The 16,656-nt window shown below is 44.5% G+C and overlaps 1 protein-coding gene across 1 annotated transcript; it reads right to left on the bottom strand.

Moving 5' to 3' along the window:
• Positions 1–5,272: 5,272 nt before the first annotated feature.
• On the bottom strand, positions 5,273–13,995 carry LOC139899666 (uncharacterized). Its single transcript, XM_071882515.1, has 5 exons — positions 13,847–13,995; positions 11,987–12,253; positions 11,842–11,918; positions 11,263–11,400; positions 5,273–5,413 (listed from the first exon to the last, which is right to left on the bottom strand). Exons 1-5 carry the CDS (start codon positions 13,884–13,886, stop codon positions 5,273–5,275), a joined length of 663 nt encoding a protein of 220 aa, XP_071738616.1. The 5' UTR covers positions 13,887–13,995.
• Between the last annotated feature and the right edge of the window lie 2,661 nt (positions 13,996–16,656).

The following is a 16,656-nucleotide window of genomic DNA, read 5'->3' on the forward strand; positions in this document are numbered from 1 at the left end:
ATCGAGATGTAGAAGGGTGTAAGACTTGGTATCCCCGAGCATCTCCTTGTGTTAGATGAAGGGCCTCATTAGGCTATATCGTTTGGCCTTGTGGAAACTGCGGGTAGCGTGTGATCGCTAGGAACTTTCGATAAGACAATAAACCGTAAGGTTGTCGGGTAGGTATGACTTCGGGTCATTATTATAGAGAGATGGGTGACATCGGGTTTATGGAACCTAAAGATCGATTTTCTAAAATTCATTTGATTGTGGTGGGAGTCTGCATGACACTGCGTCAGGTGCCTTTTTATACCTGCTAGTGTAATGTTCAACTCCGGTAGTGGTATGATCACTTTGTGCTTAGGGTGCCCGTGAGATACCCTTGGAAGCATCGGAGATTATAATAGTGATCGACGGGTGATAGTAATTCGACGGTTGCGAAAGTCGAAGTTTAAGAGCATTGTGACGAATACTTCTTATGAAGTGACGGGTGAGCGAATCTTGTTGCTCTTAAGTGATAGACGGGTAAAGATGACCGGTGAGCCGGTGACGGACTTAATGGTCGGTTAGTCCGAAGGGTTTTGATGAAGTGTTGATATTGTGGTGGACGCAATTATGGTGTCAGAATTGGTCACTCTTCTCTATGAGAGTGAGCAATTGTTGATAACGATTCGTCAAGTGGAAGGTCGGGTGATCTCGACTGAGAATCACGACTAAGTAAGCGGCGTGACATATGCCTAGGCTTAGAGGCATATGTAAGACTTTGGTGGAGTTTGCTTTTCGAACGATTAAGGTAGTTAGTTGTGAAGTGTGGTATGAAGGTGCGATTTCATCGCGTGTACGATGTCTCAAGTGATTGTGCATGTCGGCTCTGAGAGCCTAAAGCGAATTTGCGGTGAATTGATGTTTATGACCAATGGCGAGAATGGTCAGGTGTGACGTGGAATTACAATTCCGCGGGATGTTATCATCTTGGCGGTGAGAATAGGGAGATAAATCCTAAGTGGGGGAGTTTTTACTGTCGCCCGAGGAAAACTCCAGTGGTGTTATGTATAGTGAAATGTCGGAGCGTACCGTGCTAAACCTCAATAGGTATTCGGAGTTCCTGACGAGGAAGAGTGACGGGTTGCTAATGTCGACTCGAGATCGTGCTTTACGATTGTGAGTTACAACTCTGGAATGTTATGCGTGAAGATTGTGATGATGGGATCGAAGGAAGTGTAAAACTTCCGATGTAAGGTGGTCGTGTAGTACCAATGTGCGGTATGAGACCAAATGTGAAGTTTGAGATCCCGGTGTGAGAAAATGAAGTTGTCGTTGCGGGTGCTCCCGTAGTGAAAAATCTGGGTTGTCGTGAAACCCGAACAGTATAATTGAATGAGAACAAGTTCGATATCGTGACGAATATCGTATTTTCCCGGTCGGGAAACACAATCGTGGAGATTGTCAGTGGATTATTCCACTTTATGGACGAATGTGAGGCGGAGAGTGTCGATTCTGATTGTCTCACATCGAGACACACGGATGTTGTTTGTTTGCGAGAGTGTGTTCCCTAGTAATGCGACTGTTAGTTGCATTGAAATGTCGAGACCATCTTTAACGGACGGTCTAGGTAGGAAGGTCCACCCGACGTGGTGAATATTTTTGTAGATCGTGTGGCGAATTGCGGAATTTTGTGATGATAATTCGCCTTGACGGGATTCTAGTATATGATTAGTCTCCATGCTAGTACTAGGAAGCCTTCTGGTGTGGTTGTGTCGTAGGGTTTAGAGGAGGAACCCTCGTCGAGTGTTGATGTTTTGCTCAGCACATGGTGTATTATTGTTGTCCTGGATTAATCCAGTGACGGATTGGTCGTGTGCGGATGGACTGATTGAGTGATATGGTTATGGACGTAGCTTGTGGCGAGTTGTAGCCGAGAGAACTTGAAGGTATATGTAGTGATTTTCGTATTTTCCTATATGGAAACTCTGGACGTTGAGTGTATGAGATATCGTTTATTGCGGTAGTGCACGCTAGTGATCATTAGCGTGTGGTTAGATCTTCGGATTTGTAGAAGATGTTATGGATGTCGGGCTTGGTTGTGTTTCGTAAGATCGTGAGGCGTGACGACGATGTTTGTCGGCAAATTGTTCTACTCTTAGGACGATTGTGAAGTGTATGGTATGAGTTTGGATACTCGGCGTAGGAGCAACGGTTACGGTTGTTTCGACTCGTGGGTTGATTACCCAATATTGTTGTATTATGATGCATTAGTGCACGAAGCGAGAGTGCGAATGCAAGTACTACTTGTGTGACTCCGCATTGGAAGCGGAGATGTTCGAGGGAGAACTGCTTAACTTCTATTATAGGTGCGGATCACGAGGACGTGATCCAATTTAAGTGGGGGAGAGTTGTAACACCCGTTTTTAAGTTACACGTTATTTCGAGCGTCATTCAAAATACGAGGCATGTAAGTGTATATTTGGATCCCAAATAAAGTTGGAGTTGATGTTCTAAAACCTTACCATTGGATAGTAAATCTCATTACGTTTCCAACGATATTTGATTCGTCGAAAACGGAGTTACGGTTTGAAAGTTACGACCAAAACAAGTTCAGTTTCAGACTCAGTTCATTGGGACTCCATCCAGACTTTGGGACGCCGTCCAACAATGAAGGTCAGGACGCCATCCAAGCTTTTTGGACGCCGTCCAGAAGGCCTGACGGGCCAGTAGCTGTATTTTAAAGGTTTTAAAAGAGGGTATTTGAGTCTTTTCACTTGGGGGTCGGTTTTGAGCCATTAAAACTGATCCACTCTCATTCTTATCCCCATTTCACCTTCTCAAACACTCTCATCAAACCCTAGTGAGAGAGAGAGGTTCTAGTGAAAGAGTTGGGGATTTGGAGAAGAAGAAGTGTGATTCGGGTCGGGTCTCAAGAGTTAAAGTTGTTCACCTCGTTCACGGCTACGTGGTGGTAGTGTTGGTAAGCTCTAAATCCGAATTTCTTTGTTAAGATTATTGTTTGAGTTAAAGTTTGTGCTAGTTAGAGTTATAACCCATTTATTGTGAAGTTTGGGGGTTTTTGGAGAAGATTCATGTATGTAAACCCGAATTGGTGACTTAGGGTTTCAATTGATGGAATTGTTAGTTTGAACCTTGCATGTGTTAGTTAAACCTTAGAACACTTGTGTTGACTTGACTTTTGGGTGTAAACCCTAATCTAGGTCAAAATGGGTCGAATTGGTATTTTGGGTCAAGTAAGCTTGATTCGGTATCAAACTAAGTTATGGGTCAAGATTTGATGAACCAAGTATATAAATGTTTGATTCAAGTGTTAAATGGTATTTTGGAAAGTTAGTCACTAGCCGTTAGTGATTAAAGATGTTTTTGGGAATTGACTTAGATGGGTCAAATTTGGTAATGACTTTAATTTTGGATTAATTGGATGATAAGCAATTTTGGTTAAGACCTAGATTGGTTTAAATGGTGTCAAATATAATTTTGGTTAAATTGTACTTGTTGGATGGGTCGGAATTACCACCCGTAGTGGTAATTGGTGAAGTCCACTTTATGTGTCTAAATGGGCGGTTTGTGGTGATAGGTGTAAACCCTTGGTTAAGGGTGTTGAAGTCGAATTCTCTCGTAGAGAATGTATGTTAATGATACCGCAGCCCGCATGCGCATGTAACATACACACGGGCATGCGCATCTGGTCCCTTTACGGCGGTTGCTTAGCTGGTCCCGTTACGGCGGCATGCGGATCCGTATCTGGTCCCTTTACGGCGGTTGCTTAGCTAACAAGCAAATATCTTTTCCATAATTATATCCGTGATTCGGGGGAGATGGTTATGGAAACGATTATCACTATCCTATGACGGTTCTAGAATTAGGGTTTGCCTATAAATACAAACCCTAATCGTCGTTAGCAACATACCACGTTACGTAGCCATCTTCTACCACACATCCTACGTAACTTACATCCTCTATCATCTTCTAAAGGTTAACAGGTTAGTCCTTTATTAACTGGTACCTACAACCTTGCTTGGGGCCTTCTGATCGACGGACGTCATCGAAGGTGGACTTAATCACTTGGCCACCCCGCCGACATCATCATGTCGGCCAGGGTTATTCACGGTAGCCGGACCGGAGAGCCACGTTCTAAGATCCTTAAACCCCTCCTTTACGTTGAGCAAGCATGTTAAGACCCCTCGGTTAAAACATGCATGATCAAGTGGTGCTTTCATTGAGAGTCGAATTAATTCAAAACTGTTTAATTGTTCTTTCTTTTTAGGTTTTGAATTATGATTCGTTATTTACAGAATTTTTTGAATTTTTTCTTTTTAACAGTATCATGACTTCCGAGGAATCATCGGAGCGTACTCAAACAGCAATTCAACACGCGCCGTCTGGTAGTCAGCAAACGCTAGTTTTGACTACGGAGGCGGCTGCTCAAGCAGGGTACACAATGCACCCCCCACCTGTATCCGGCGAACCCTTTCAGCGGTTTAAGCCGATATATCCGGATGGGGTTACACCGCCAAGAGCAAACTCACCAGTCACAACCACGCGGTTGGATTTTTCATCGGTGGATCCAAGGGTTAACCCGATAAACGCTGGTGGCGAAACCATGGGACCACATGTAGTTTGCTGCGGCCAGGTACCTATTTACAGTACCACTGTTTCGATACCTCTGCAGACGCAGACTATTCAGCAAAACTCGTCGTTTACACCCCTGCAACCTTGGCAACCACCGCGCCCAGTTTCTCAATTCTTAACCCCTGCGGATGCGCAGGCGTTACTTAACAGCTGGGGATTTGGTGTCATTCCAGACGCAAACTCTCATTGGGCGCCAATAACAGCGCAACAACAAAGCACAGCGCAAACGGTTGGGCTCTTGAGTGTGTATCCTCAGTTTTCGCAGGCATCTGCGCCACAGGTCTCGCTCCCCTTACAACCTGTGTATTCGGCATCCTCAAGTAATCCCTCTTTTCCAACACCGCAGCCGTGGGTATATCCGCAGATGCAGGGTCAACCTTGGCAAAATATTCAGGGGCAGGCTAATCTTGCAGGGCAATTTATGCAGGCCGCACCCCCTGACATGGTTCACTTATTTTCGTAGCCTGACTTCGTTCAGGACATGATGCGGCGTTTCTTTGCGGGTTTAAAAGGGGATCCTGTTAAACCACCTTTCGAGCTACCGACTACTTTTGACAAATTTCCTCCGCACATAACTGCATATCCGTTTCCAGCAGCACCAAAGATACCTGGTACGCTAGGTACTTACAATGGTTTGTCCGATCCGGATGACTTTTTACAGCGCTTTGAGGGTGCAATGCGCACTCAAGGTTGGGTGGATCCGGTTGCGTGCCAAATATTTCCAATGACCTTGCAGGGCATTGCTCGCGAATGGTTCAATAAACTCCCGGCGGGCAGTATTGCCGGATTCATGGATCTGCGAACAAAGTTTTTATTGCAGTATCAGAATCAAAGACCACGCAAGCGCACTCACATTGAATGCCATGATATTACGCAGAAATCCAAGGAATCTTTGGGAGAGTATCTCACAAGGTATACTAATGAATGTTTGCGCATTCTAGATCTCAAGCCAGAACAACAGATATCAGGACTCATACATGGCATCAATTCAGAACGGCACCCAACGCTAGTCAAGCGTTTGCGTCATACGGTGCCAACAACTTACGCTGAGGCGCTTAAAGAATGTCACGATTATATGCGGAGTGGCGAAGATAACGATGTTCCCACAAGCAGCTCGCGAAATGAAAAAAAGGATGATGATGACCGCTCACGAGATCAAAACCGCGGAAATAATTCTCGCGGGCGTTACCATAGTGGCGGTCCTATCAGAAGTGAAAAGGGGAGATCTAATGGCAATTATCGAAGCAATAATCAGCGCGGCATCAACAATCAGAACTATTCGCTTCTTAAAAGCTTATCCAAAACGCCCAAAGAAATTTTGGCGACGGAGCCAGTATGCGCGACCTTCGCGGTTCCAACTCCGCTTACAGAATTTGGTAAGCGGGATAAGACAAAGTATTGTGAATTTCACGATGATTACGGGCACGATACGAATAGGTGTAAAAACTTGATGGAACGGGTACTGGAGGCGCTCCGTGCGGGTAAGTTGGATCACCTCAAACCGCCAAAGAAAGATAAAGGGAAAGCCGCAGAAGAAGGGTAAAAAACTAAAACCTTCGCGTGGCAGAAAGTGGATAAGACCAAAAATGCTGATTTAACCATTAACATGGTTGACGCAGAGAAATTAGGTCAGCGAAGAAAGTATAACGATCATCAGGATTGGGAACTTCTTCCAATCACTTTCCCTCCTGTGATGTCAATTGACAGGGTGAATGAACCTATCATTATCAAGTGCCGCATTCCTTCTTGCGGGGTGCAGGTCAAGCGCATGCATGTCGACACTGGGAGCGGCGTTGACATTATGTACGAGCATTGCTATCAATTTCTTCCCGAACACGTGAAGGCGCAGCTACGTCCGTCTGATATCACGCTGTCTGGTTTTTCCGGAGAAAGCTCATGGCCCGTGGGACGGATAGAGTTAGTAATAGAGCTCGAAGATGACAAGAATTCGCAGTTAATAAGGAACGAATTAGTTGACTTTTATGTGGTTCGCTCGACTTCGCGATATAATGCGCTACTGGGAAGAAATTTCATACGGCGTTTTAACATCATACCTTCGGTAGTGCACGGTTTGATTAAGTTTCCTACTAAGGGAGGAGTTGCCACAATGGCGTCACATCAAACGATTGAGATATGTGCGTCAGTTGTGCAAATTAACATCCCTAGCGTCGGGGAGCAGATTGCAAGCAGTGCGGTCATTGCTAATCGCTTGCATCCAGATAAGCGTATAAAAATCGGCGCAGGTTTATCAGCTGAAACCAAGGCTAAGTTACATGGTATATTGTCCGCAAACGCAGATGTTTTCGCATGGAGCGAATCAGATATGACAGGTGTCCCGCGGGACATTGCGGAACATAAATTGCATGTTAATCCATCGCTCACACCTGTTAGGCAAAAGAAGCGGCATATGGCTTTAGACCGCAGTGATTGGCTATGCGCAGAAGTAGACAACCTTGTGAAAGCAAACATTCTACGCGAAGTGCGTTATCAAACATGGGTTGCCAATCCGGTGTTGGTGAAAAAGGCTGATGGTAACTGGCGAATGTGCGTTGATTTTAAAGACATTAACAAAGCATGTCCTAAAGACAATTACCCTCTCCCGGAGATAGACTGGAAGGTTGAATCTTTGTCTGGATTCAGATATAAGTGCTTTCTGGACGCATACAAAGGTTATCACCAAATTCTAATGGTTGCGGAAGACGAAGACAAGACTGCTTTTCATACGCCGCAGGGTATTTATTGTTACACAAAGATGCCTTTCGGCTTGAAGAACGCGGGCGCGACCTATCAGCGTGTAATTGACGCAGCATTCAAGCCTCAAATTGGCAGAAATCTTGAAGCGTATGTCGATGACTTGGTAATCAAAAGCAACACCGAAGAAGACATGCTCGCAGACATCCTAGAAACGTTTGCGTCTCTGCGAAGGATCAACATGAAGCTTAATCCGCTTAAATGTAGCTTTGGAGAGGAGGAAGGCAAGTTTCTAGGTCATATGGTGACAGCGCGGGGTATCAAGGCTAATCCCAAAAAGATTGAAGCTATTGATAATTTACCATCTCCGAAAACAAAGAAAGATGTGCAGAGTCTCACTGGGAAGCTCGCAGCAATCACGCAGTTTTTTTCAAAAGCCGCAGAGCGTCAGCTACCATTCTTTAACACTTTGAAAAACTGTTTGAAGAAAAAGGATTTTGTCTGGACTCAGGAAGCAGAATCAGCCTTTCAGGAGATGAAAAAGGTGCTTGCAGAGTTACCAACACTTACTGCGCCAGTCCCTGGGGAGACGTTAACGCTGTACCTTGCGGCATCAAAGGAAGCAATAAGTTCAGTTCTCATCGCAGACCGCGAAAAGGTAACTTATCAATTTACTTGCATTATTTATTTCGCAGAACTTTAACGCTGAGGTTTTCTCAGACACAAATGCCGGTCTACTTCGTAAGCAAGACGCTGACATCAAGCGAAGTAAACTACTCGCCAATAGAGAAGTTAGTATATGCGCTTGTCCATACAGCGTGGCGTTTACGCCGATACTTTCAAGCACATCCGATTGTGGTTCTAACTGATCAGCTAATCAAACAGGTTGGTACATGATTACTTTGCGGCAATGACCGGGGTTACCGCATTGACTAACGCAATCATTTTATTTCATTCAGGTACTGTACAAGCCCGAGATTTCTGGCCGAATGGCCAAGTGGGCAGTCGAATTGGGAGAACATGAAATAAACTTTTCTTCACGCAGTGCGGTTAAGGGTCAAATACTAGCTGACTACCTAGCAGAAATACCTGCGGATGTCGAAGCGTCAGCAGAACATCAAGATCCGCCCGCACCTGTTCTATCACCATGGGAATTATACACCGATGGTGCGTGTAGCGCATCTGGCGCAGGCGCAGGTGTAATTTTGACAGGTCCGGGCAGTGAGGAACATACGTACGCACTGCGGTTTAATTTTGCTGTCACAAACAATGAAGCAGAGTATGAGGCTCTGCTAGCAGGTATGCGCATCGCGCATAAGTTGCATGTTAAAATCTTGCACGCTTACGTGGATTCAAAGCTAGTATGCAATCAAGTCTGCGGAGACTTCGAAGCGCACGACATTTCTATGCAGCAATATTTATCGCTTGTTCATAATCTCGCTGACCAGTTCGAGGCTTTTCAAATCTCGCACGTAATGCGGGGGCAAAATAAGAAGGCGGATGTGCTAAGCAAACTAGCTGCCTTGGCTTTTGATCATATGGGTAAGAAAATTCTAATAGAGGAACTCAACGCAAAATCTATTGTCATGATGCCTCTAGTGGCACCGGTTGAGGAATCAAGCCCAACGTGGATGACGCCCATCATCGCTTTTTTACGGGACGGCACTTCACCCGCGGACTCCTCTGATGCGAAGAAAGTCCGCACAAAGGCACCGCTTTATGCCCTTGAGGGTGACGTCTTGTATCGAAAAAACTATTTGGGACCGCATTTAAGGTGCATAGGTCCGAAAGAGGCAGAGGAAGTTATACGCGAGGTGCATGAGGGTGCATGCGCCCTTCATTCGGGACACAGGTCCATTGTGTTAAAAATCATGCGGTTAGGTTATTATTGGCCTACTATGTACGCAGACACGGCGCGTATTGTCAAGCAATGCGAATCATGCCAAATACATGCACCTATCAGCAGGGCACCTGCGCATCCAATGATACCGGTCTCCTCACCATGGCCATTCTGCAAATGGGCGATCGACATAGTCGGACCATTCCCCAAAGGCCAAGGTAATATTGCCATTCATTTGCTAAATATGCTACTTACGTCATTATCTTACGCATACTCTGCACACGCAGGAAATGTCAAATTCTTAATTGTTGCAATCGATTACTTCACGAAGTGGGTCGAAGCGAAACCGCTGGCAACAATTTCAGGGAAAAGAGTGCGGAATTTTGTATGGGAAGACATTGTCTGTCGATTCGGCATACCCAATGAAATTGTTAGTGATAACGGTGCACAATTTGCCGGCGATCCTTTTCGCAGTTGGTGTGCGGAGCTTAATATTAAGCAAACTTTTACTTCAGTTGCGCATCCGCAGGCGAATGGCCAGTGCGAAGTTACCAACCGAGATATAGTTGCTGGAATCAAGGCAAGGTTGGGTCATGACCGCGTTGGTTGGGTGGATGAGCTTCCAAAGGTTTTATGGGCGCATAGAACCACACCCAAAGCAAGCACTGGTGAGACTCCGTTTAGTTTGGTTTATGGGTCAGAAGCTGTTGTACCCGCAGAGATTGGGGTACCAACGTTCCGCATACAAAACTTTGATGAGCAAAATAACTCTGAAGCTCTGCGGGAAAATCTTAATCTGCTTGAAGAACGCAGACTCTCTGCGGCTGTTAACGAAGCAAATAACAAGCAGAAAATCGCAAAGTATTACAATCAACGTGTGCGTTCACGCACTTATAAGTGCGGTGATTTGGTTTGGCACCAGAACGATGCAAGTCATGCGGAAGATACGGGGAAACTGGGACCTCGTTGGGAGGGCCCATACAGGGTAGCAAAAGCAAGCAACACCGGGGCATACCATCTAGAGACATTAGATGGCAAACCTGTGAAACGCACTTGGCATGCGACGTTATTGAAATAATGTTACATGTAGCTAGATGGACTTGATCACTCCAATTTGTTTAGCACATTATTTTATTTTTCATCCTTTCGGATATGTCGCAGTTGTAATCATAATTAATGCCAAATAAAAATAATTACATGCGCATACTTTTGTTGTCCATTTATATTTTTTATGCGTTTCCTGCCTACTTAAGGGGTGTCCTCTAGCCCCCGTGCAGCAGAAGCCTGTTTGGTTACAAGGCTAGACAATAACGGCAGGCGAAGGGAATTGGTTTTCCCCTAGCCAAGCGCCACGCAGACTAGATGGCTGCAAAGTTGACTTTAAAAAAAAAATACAAGCATTGGTTTGCTTGTGCGTAATCGCTCTCGCATTGGTTTGCTTGAGGAACTCCTAAGCATAAAAACATTGGTTTGTTTTTAGTTGCGTTTGCTTACCATACAACTAATAGTGCACCTCTAGTACATGACAAAGCAATAGCGCAGTAGCTTTTGAGTCTAAATTATTAAAGGTAAGTTAAAATATTGGTTTATTTTACGCAGTACCATCCGCATACGCATAAGTTGTGGTTAACTATGCGCATGCGCATGCGGTTCATAATTTGTTTTGATTCGCGATATATAAACAAGGACATCACGCATGCATAACAGACAAACATATATACACATCCAAATAAATTATTACATAAGTAATTGTTTCACATGCCTGCCCAACATGGGACTTAGGGCTCCAAAATACATTTACAATTACCTGCCTAAGATTAGGGCTTACGGCACAAACTACTCTAGTAATCCTCCTTCAAAAACCCATCAAGCGGCATCGTCGGGTCAGCCGCAAACGCATTGATCAAAGGGATAGGGATGGACTTGATTGCCTCTTCCGCCTCCAGCAGCGCCGCGGCTGTTCCCTCCTTTAATTTCTTTTGGACAATGTCGGGGAACGGTGGAGTTAGGCCGCATGCCTGGATCACTTCCCGCACAGCCTTGTTCACCTCATGGTCCTTGACCGCATCGACATAGGCATTAAACCGGTCGGACACGGGCTCGGAGTCCATCACTTTCTGCGCAATTGCGGGAAGTGCGGTGCGCAGCATTGTCATATCTGCCTCGGCCAGCTCGCGGTTGGTAACCGCATCGTCCCTCTCCCTCGTCACCTTTTCCAACTCCAGCCTCACTCGCTCAGTTTCCCCCTTTGCCTGATCAACCGCACCCACAAGCTCTTGGTTCTTTTTTCTTTCTTGAATCAAGAAGGTCTTGGTTTCGGCCGCAGTCAATTCAACAGCTTTGCGGGCCTCCTCAGCAGCGTCCCTGTCCTTCTTTGCCTGATCTACACCCGCCTGCAGCAAACCCAACTCCACCTCTTTGCGCAGTGCAACATCGTATAGGCTGGAGGATCGACGGGCTTGATCCGCAAACATCCCAAAGAATACCAGCCCGTTCTGGACAAAGGCGTTGAGCGCCTGGTTAAACGGCAGCGCGGCCAGTTGCTCGCGGAACTCTGCTGGGAAGATTTGCTGCAAGAATGCAGATTGCTCCGCAGCATTTTCTGCGGAGGACTGGCAAAGTTGGCGGAGGTTGGCAACACGGAAGCTGCCTTGCGGAGGAGGTAATGTAGACTCAGACTCGACGGGGATCGCCTTGTCTTTGGATGTGGCAGTGGCCTGCAGCTCGGGGTTGACCCGCGGTGTTGTTGGCTGCGTCTCCTCCACATGCTCTGCAAAATACTCAGATTAGTACGCAGATTTTTCTACGCGGTATACATGCGAAAAAATAAACGCTCACCATTAATGGGGGGAGGTAGGTCTGCGGACCGCGGCTCGATGGCAACAAAATTGTCGTTGCGCATATCCTCCAGCTGCTTAGGAGTCTTCTTCTTCTTCTTCTGAGCCTCGGACGTCCCAGCCGCCTTGCGTTTATTGCCTGACTCCGCCGGCGTTTCCTCCACATGTTCGCTAGCAGCTGCCTGCTCTAGCTGTTTGTCCACATCCTGCTTGCGGAAAGAGATCCCAGCAATCTCCTCCGCGGTAAGCACCTTCTTCATCCTCATCTCTGCAAACAATAAACGCCTGCGTTAGAAAATATACAAAAATTTATGTAAGTACGCGTTTATGCTATTCCTACCCTTTCCATCGGGGCCAACTATGGCCGGCCGCACATCCTCCCAAGGCCAATACGCGGAGATCTTCCCCAACCGCAGCATAACATTACCATACGAACGGTGCACCAGTTGTGCGTTGACGCACTGCTTCAACAACCTTTTCTCCTCGTCATCCAACGCTGGCATCTTGTTCACATCTTTTTCTACCTTCTCGCACCAAATGAGCGTCTGCGGGAAGCCAGTGCCTACTACGGTCTGGTCGACGAAGAAAAAAGTTTCTTTCCAACTTCCCGCATTCGATTTCGGGGTTTTTGTGAAATTTTGGCGTGCGAAGAAGGTGAACCAAGATTTATGGTGGTTGGCTAAGCGGAATAGGTGGCAAAAAACCTTCACCAATGGTACTGTGTCGAGTGCAACACACCACATCTCGAATAGAACGATTTTGCCTATAGCATACGGGTGCAATTGCCCTAGCCCTACTTTGAAATGATCTAGTACGCCTAAAAAGAAGTCGGTGGGTGGAACCCTAAAATTACCATGCTTAAAAGCATGTTCGTAGATCGCCACCTTATTCTCTGGTGGCTGATGGGCTCGCTGGCTAGGCAGTGGTGGTACCGGATTGTAACCCGCTAGAGGGGGGTATTGCTTAACTAAGTGGTCGATGTTTTTCTGGCCTATGTTGGACTCTACATTCTCTACGAAAGTTTCATTAGCTTTGGTCATTTTTAGATGAATGGAGAACGACTGACCTTTAAATGACGATCGGAATATGACGGAGTTGATCGGAATTGATAGGATTTGGAGGCGAGAGCGTATTTGGGAAGCTTGACACCGGAAAAGTGAAAATGTGTGTGATTTGGGGCTATTTATAGGCAAGATTGGGGGAGCGTGGGTTGGAATGGTGTGATCGTGGCCATACACGTGTAATGCAATCGACGGGTAGCATTTGCAGATCGCGCGTGGTGTCAGTTAAGAATGATTACAAACACGCGCGTGGTTCGCACGCGCCTGCGGCACTGTTACTTTATGTCTTGTCAGCCGAATGGGCTTCTGCGATTGTGACAGGCATCGAGGCGCACGCGAGGACATTAAATGCTCGTCGTCCTTTTGTTTTCTCTTTTTTGCTTAATAGTTTGATATCATATGACTTGCGTCATATAACATCAAACTGGGGGGACTTAATGATACCGCAGCCCGCATGCGCATGTAACATACACACGGGCATGCGCTATGGTGCGTATGCGGGGTGCTCTCATGCATCATGCGGCATGCGGATCCGTATCTGGTCCCTTTACGGCGGTTGCTTAGCTAACAAGCAAATATCTTTTCCATAATTATATCCGTGATTCGGGGGAGATGGTTATGGAAACGATTATCACTATCCTATGACGGTTCTAGAATTAGGGTTTGCCTATAAATACAAACCCTAATCGTCGTTAGCAACATACCACGTTACGTAGCCATCTTCTACCACACATCCTACGTAACTTACATCCTCTATCATCTTCTAAAGGTTAACAGGTTAGTCCTTTATTAACTGGTACCTACAACCTTGCTTGGGGCCTTCTGATCGACGGACGTCATCGAAGGTGGACTTAATCACTTGGCCACCCCGCCGACATCATCATGTCGGCCAGGGTTATTCACGGTAGCCGGACCGGAGAGCCACGTTCTAAGATCCTTAAACCCCTCCTTTACGTTGAGCAAGCATGTTAAGACCCCTCGGTTAAAACATGCATGATCATATGTTGATTGTTTGTATATCTATATGCGTATTATAGGTAAAAGGTTTGCTCGGTTGCTTTTGGAGGCGATTTACGTTTATGACTTGTGCGGGCAATTCGAGGTGAGTGGAATAATTATATGTGTAGGTATATAATGTATCTATTTGTTGTAGCGTGAAATGTGTAGTGTCGAGGTGCTAAGATACCATGTTTCACGTGAAGAGTGTAGCATCGAGGTGTTAAGATGCCACTCGGGTGTAGCATCGAGGTGTTAAGATGCCACCTAGGAGTGTAGTGTCGAGGTGTTAAGACACCACTCCGTAAAATAATGAGTGTTGCATCGAGGTGTTAAGATGCCACTCGGGGTGATGTGCCGAGGTGTTAAGGTGCCACCCTAGGGGTTAGTGGTGCGAGGTGTTAAGTGCCCTAACGGATGTTATGAACACCGATGGCGTTTTCGCGAGCGCCGTTCCCTTGTACTATTGGTTAACCATGGTTATTTGTGTTGTAGCGTAAGCATATTATATTTGTTCATATTATATATGCTTTTGTTATGCTAGCTTGATTATTGGAGGTTATAGCTTGTAATTGTGATGATAAGCTAATTGTGTTGCTAGCATGTATGCGGTATGTGAGTAAGTGTTTGCAAGTAGGTATATTATATATGTATGTGTATAATTATTGCATTCACTAAGCCTCGGCTTACCCCTCTCGTTGTTTACCTTTTTACAGGTATTGTGTTATTGATGCTAGCTAGTTGTTAGACTAGACGTGCAGGAGCGGTTGGGCTTGATGGGGTAGCTTTCGGATAATTGGACGCGGATGGGGGTTTTGGTAGTCCCCGGGATTATGCTCTTGGTATCGGGTTGGGTTGTAGAGTTCTAATCCGTCTAAAGAGATAAATGGGTCGAAACTGCTACTTTATTTGTAAAACGGGTCATTGTGAGCCCGGGGTTGTAAAACTTGTTTTTATGGTGGCAATATCTTAGTTTTACTTAATATGTCATATTGTGAAAATGGTTTCGTTGAAAAGTGTCGGGGAGCGAGTTTTTCGCTCGCGTGTAAATAAAAACTGATCAGTCCACTTTAGTTCATTTGGACGCCGTCCAGAATCATGGGACGCCGTCCTGGTCTTTATCTCTGGACGCCGTCCAGATTATGGGACGCCGTCCAGATACGCTGTCTGACAAATTTTTTTTTAGGCGTGTTTTTGGTAAAACGATGTCGGGTTGTTACACGGCTGTACATAACACTTTCCACGTCTCGAATTTGAAGAAATGTTTTGCTAAAGAAGATCTCACTATTCCGTTAGATGAAATCCAAATCAACGAAAAACTTCAATTCATCGAAGAACCCGTCGAAATAATGGATCGTGAGGTTAAAAGACTTAAGCAAAACAAGATACCAATTGTTAAGGTTCGATGGAATGCTCGTAGAGGACCCGAGTTCACCTGGGAGCGTGAAGATCAGATGAAGAAGAAATACCCGCATTTATTTCCAGAAGATACGTCAACACCTCCAACTGCTTAAAATTTCGGGACGAAATTTATTTAACAGGTAGGTACTGTAGTGACCCGAACTTTTCCATGTTTATATATATATTAAATGAGATTGTTATTTACATGATTAAATGTTTCCAACATGTTAAGCAATCAAACTTGTTAAGACTTGATTAATTGAAATATGTTTCATATAGACAATTGACCACCCAAGTTGACCGGTGATTCACGAACGTTAAAACTTGTAAAAACTATATGATGACATATATATGGATATATATATATATATAGTTAACATCATACTATGATAAGTAAACATATCATTAAGTATATTAACAATGAACTACATATGTAAAAACAAGACTATTAACTTAATGATTTTTAAACGAGACATATATGTAACGATTATCGTTGTAAAGACATTTAATGTATATATATCATATTAAGAGATATTCATACATGATAATATCATGATAATATAATAATTTAAAATCTCATTTGATATTATAAACATTGGGTTAACAACATTTAACAAGATCGTTAACCTAAAGGTTTCAAAACAACACTTACATGTAACGACTAACGATGACTTAACGACTCAGTTAAAATGTATATACATGTAGTGTTTTAATATGTATTTATACACTTTTGAAATACTTCAATACACTTATCAAAATACTTCTACTTAACAAAAATGCTTACAATTACATCCTCGTTCAGTTTCATCAACAATTCTACTCGTATGCACCCGTATTCGTACTCGTACAATACACTGCTTTTAGATGTATGTACTATTGGTATATACACTCCAATGATCAGCTCTTAGCAGCCCATGTGAGTCACCTAACACATGTGAGAACCATCATTTGGCAACTAGCATGAAATATCTCATAAAATTACAAAAATATGAGTAATCATTCATGACTTATTTACATGAAAACAAAATTACATATCCTTTATATCTAATCCATACACCAACAACCAAAAACACCTACAAACACTTTCATTCTTCAATTTTATTCATCTAATTGATCTCTCTCAAGTTCTATCTTCAAGTTCTAAGTGTTCTTCATATATTCTACAAGTTCTAGTTACATAAAATCAAGAATACTTTCAAGTTTGCTAGCTCAC

Source organism: Rutidosis leptorrhynchoides, chromosome 3 (genome assembly GCF_046630445.1).
Source record: "Rutidosis leptorrhynchoides isolate AG116_Rl617_1_P2 chromosome 3, CSIRO_AGI_Rlap_v1, whole genome shotgun sequence".
NCBI lineage: Eukaryota > Viridiplantae > Streptophyta > Magnoliopsida > Asterales > Asteraceae > Rutidosis > Rutidosis leptorrhynchoides.